The sequence below is a fragment of the Antrostomus carolinensis genome, unplaced genomic scaffold (genome assembly GCF_000700745.2).
Source record: "Antrostomus carolinensis isolate BGI_N321 unplaced genomic scaffold, ASM70074v2 scaffold23099, whole genome shotgun sequence".
NCBI lineage: Eukaryota > Metazoa > Chordata > Aves > Caprimulgiformes > Caprimulgidae > Antrostomus > Antrostomus carolinensis.
In genome coordinates this window covers 433-4069 of record NW_010338174.1, presented here as the reverse complement: position 1 = coordinate 4069, position 3637 = coordinate 433, and the positions used below count along the sequence as shown (strand labels likewise).

At 58.8% G+C, this 3637-nt stretch overlaps 2 protein-coding genes across 2 annotated transcripts in view; one reads left to right on the top strand and one right to left on the bottom strand.

Moving 5' to 3' along the window:
• The window catches only part of LOC104530747 (serine/threonine-protein kinase PLK3), a gene marked incomplete at its 5' end in the record, with an annotated part of 3087 nt that extends 1509 nt beyond the window's left edge, over positions 1–1578 (top strand). The window contains 5 exons of the mRNA XM_029086858.1: positions 1–30; positions 204–366; positions 484–613; positions 847–954; positions 1326–1578. The exon at positions 1–30 is cut by the window's left edge and continues 35 nt beyond it. Coding sequence (XP_028942691.1) covers positions 1–30; positions 204–366; positions 484–613; positions 847–954; positions 1326–1520 — 626 coding nt within the window. The remainder of the gene's footprint in view (positions 31–203; positions 367–483; positions 614–846; positions 955–1325) is intronic.
• A 1590-nt stretch (positions 1579–3168) lies between these two features.
• Positions 3169–3637, bottom strand: part of DYNLT4 (dynein light chain Tctex-type 4) — a 733-nt gene continuing 264 nt past the window's right edge. The window contains exon 2 of the mRNA XM_029086859.1: positions 3169–3637. This exon is cut by the window's right edge and continues 12 nt beyond it. Within this exon, the coding sequence (XP_028942692.1) occupies positions 3169–3637 (469 nt within the window).

The window sequence follows — 3637 nt, the reverse complement described above, 5'->3', positions numbered from 1 at the left end:
GGCGGCCCTGCCTCTCCTCCATGCCACCAGGTAAACCGGTTGGACCGCTCTGGGATGGGACAGGGCGCTGTGCATCCCCTTCCCTGTGGGAAGAAGGCATGCTCCTATTTGGGGTACCTTAAAGGCTGTCAGAGCCTCTGTGGGGAGGTGAGGTGGGCAGGGGCTGGCTGCCTGCTCTGCTCACCCCCTCTCCTCTCCACCAGCGGAAAAAAACCCAGCTTCCCTGGCCCGCCATGAGCACTTTGTCTGGGTGAGCAAGTGGGTGGATTACTCCAACAAGTATGGCTTTGGCTACCAGCTCTCCAACCGCACCATCGGGGTCCTCTTCAACAACGGCACGCACATGACGCTTTCCCCCAACCACAGGTAAGCAGTGGAGAAGGGGCTGGTGTCTCTGGGGAAGCCCCTCGGGTGGGAAGGGGCAAGGGAAGGCTGCCCTAGGGGTGGGTTTGGTCCCAAAGCTCATGGTCTGCTCCCTCACAGGACGGTGCATTACAACCCGACCAACAGCAAGCACCTTGTGTTCTCCGTGGCTGCTGTCCCCGAGCAGCTGCAGGGACAGATGAGTGTCTTGCGCTACTTTGCATCCTACATGGAGCAGCATCTCATGAAGGTGGGTGCTGGGGCCTTGGGGTGGGCTGGGATCATGGGTGGGTTGGATGTTGGGTTGTAGCTTGACCACACTGCTTGGGGCTGTGGGACTCCTGGCTCATGGGCTGTGGTAAGGTGGACACCTAGACAGTTGTGTGCTGGGAGTGGAGACCCCACTGGGCATGTGCCCAGGTTTGGCTGTGACAGTGCCCCCATGTATGGGACAAGTGGCTTATGCAGACCCTTCTCTCCAAGGGAGGTGACTTGCCCAGCATAGATGACCTCGGGCAGCCAGCCCTCCTCCTGCAGTGGGTGAAGACTGACCAAGCCTTGCTCATGCTGTTCAGCAGTGGCACCCTCCAGGTATGTGTGGGGCACAGTGGAGATGTATAGACCTCTGTGGGGAGGAAGCCAGCTGGGGACTCCTGGCCTGTGTTAGATCTTGTCTGCCACAGCCCAAATGCAAGGTCCAGCTGTGGATGCAGGATGCTGCTCTGGTGCCTGGAGCTGCTGGCTGCAGCTTGTTCAGCCCATGGGGGACATGATGGTTCAGTCAGCTGCTTCCATCTGCCCTGGTGCTCGGGCTGGCACATTCCAGCCGTGGGGCATGAAGCAGGGATGCTCCTGGGCAGGTCGGGGAGGAGGAACGGGTTGAGGCAGGAAGTGAGGCTCCATCCTGGCTCCTGACATGCCGCGGGAAGCGTGGGTTAAACCAAGCCTGACCTGTCTCCTAGGTGAACTTCTACAATGACCACACCAAGGTGATCATTAGCAAGCCTGACCACTCCTGTCTTGTCACCTACATCAACCGGGAACGCAACTCCTACACCTACAAGCTGTGCAGCATCCAGGAGCTGGGCTGCTCTCCTGAGCTCCACCACCGCCTCAAGTACATTCTCAAGCTCCTCCAGGAACGGGCTGAGGCCTAGCGTGGGACCTTGGGGGACCCTCTCTGGATGTAGAGGTCTCCCCCTGCCCTCCCATGGGATGGGAGGTATGTTGTGGTGCTGGCTGCCCACCTGGGCACACTGTATCGTGGTGCTCAGCTGGACTCTGAACTAAGACACGTGGTTGTGGTTACAGCAGCAGGTCTGGACATCCCTGCTGCTCCCTGGCTCTGGGCAATCTATCTTCTCACTGGCATCTCCTGCTCCGGTTGTGCTGTCTTGGTGGAGTGGACTGAGGTGGCACAGAGGTGGTGGGTGAGTGCCCTGCAGCCAGGTTTGGGGCTGGCTGTACCTCTTGCGTTTCCTGGTGCCCCAGCCTGCCCTGGCTGGCAGCTGCCTAGAGCAGCTCAGGCTGCTCTAGGCAGCACTGCTCAGGCTGTCCTTCCCTGGGTGATGCACCAGTTGCACAGACCCTCTCCATGGCCTGGAGAAGACTGGCACAGCCTTGATTCTAGGCTTGGCTGCTGTGGGGTAGGAAAAACCCCTTCCCAGGGGTGGACAGGGGTGAAGGGCGCTGCCTGCCCTGCCAGGGGCTGCATGGGCTGGTGTGTGCTGCTCCACAACTGCTACACTAAGGAGGGGGCTGTGCTGGGTCCAGCTGTGCCCAGTCTGCTCCAAATTGTGAATTGTCTGGTACAACCTGAGGTTTAATAAAGGGTGGGGGGGGTGGGATCTGAGGGCTTGCCTGGAGAAGCCTTCATCTTGTGGAGACCCAGGGAGGTTTCTTGTTTCAAGGCAGTCTCGGCTGTGTGGGACTATTTATGTATCTTATTTATATGGAATTATTTATTTTCCTGTTGGTCTATCCATGTGCAACTCCCCTGTCTCTGACCCACCTCAATAAAATTTATTTGTGTAAGGGCAAACTGTTTTCACCTTTCTTGGAGCTGGGGCCTTCAACTTCATCCTTGCTCCAGGGCTGTTCCTGCTTGCCAGGCAAGACCCCTATTGACACTGGCTGTTACTGGGGGACAAGGTCAGGGAGGCAGGATGGGAGTGAGGAGCCCATGTGGTACTTCCACTGCCCTTCCTGGGCTGGCAGGAAGGGCAGAGTTAGCTATTGGTGATGCCTGTGGAGCCCTGGAGCTCTCTGAGCTTCTTGTTGCTGCCAAACTCTGTCTCTGGTCTTGGACTGAGCCCAGCTGCTCTTAAGCTTCTGCTGAGCTAGAGAAGGCAGGAGCTGGGTGGTGGGTTGCCTGGGTCCTGGCACTATCACACCTCGTGTGATGGGATATGAGCTGGGAGTGAAGCCAGGAGAGAGGAGGGACTTAATCTGCTCTGTAGGCTTGCTTTGGAGGTGATCACCACCTCCTTCCCCAGTGCTGGTGTAATCAATGTGCCTGGGAGCAGCTTGTGCTGTGGGAAGCAGGCTAAGCTGCTGCCTGCTCCAGGGTAATGCAGCCTTTTGAGTTGTTTGCTGCAGTTTGGGGTTTTTTGCTGACCATGGTAGTGGAAGCTACAGTGTGTGTATGAGCCTGAACTGGGAACTGTAGTGAGCATCAAGGCACTGAGGTGCATCCATGCCTTGCTCTCTGCGCACCAGGTATGAGCCACAGCTGGAGCAAACATCTTTATTTCAGCTGCTTTCCCCCTGCAGCCCAACAAAGCTGGGTGGAGGGAGAGGCAGGTGCTACTCAAAGTAGACCCCATGCACTGTGGCCACAGCAAAGAGGGAGGTGTTGGCAAAGGTTGCAGAGGCAAAGCTGTCACTCTCGGGGTCCCACAGTGCCCGGCTAGCCACCAGCAGGCTCTGCTGGCTCTGCTGTCCCAGCAGCACATGGCAGACCAGCTTGTATCGGGGTGCCACCACCTCCTTTGCCCGGCTCCGCAGCAGCTCGGCCAGGCTCTGGGCTAACAGGGCGCTGCCCTGGGGGCTGTAGACCGTGGTCCCCGGTATGCGGGCCAGGCCCCCCCCCCGCAGCCGCTGCACCCGCCCTGCATCAAACTTGCAGCCTTTGTCTGGCTGCATCCTGGAAGTGTTTTCAAGGCGGGTCTTAAGGATGGGCTGGAAGAGGGGGAGCCCGGAGAAGCTCACGCGGCTGTGGAGCATCCAGGGGCCGATGGAGGGGCGCCTGCCCCCCGGGGCTGCCCCGAGTGAG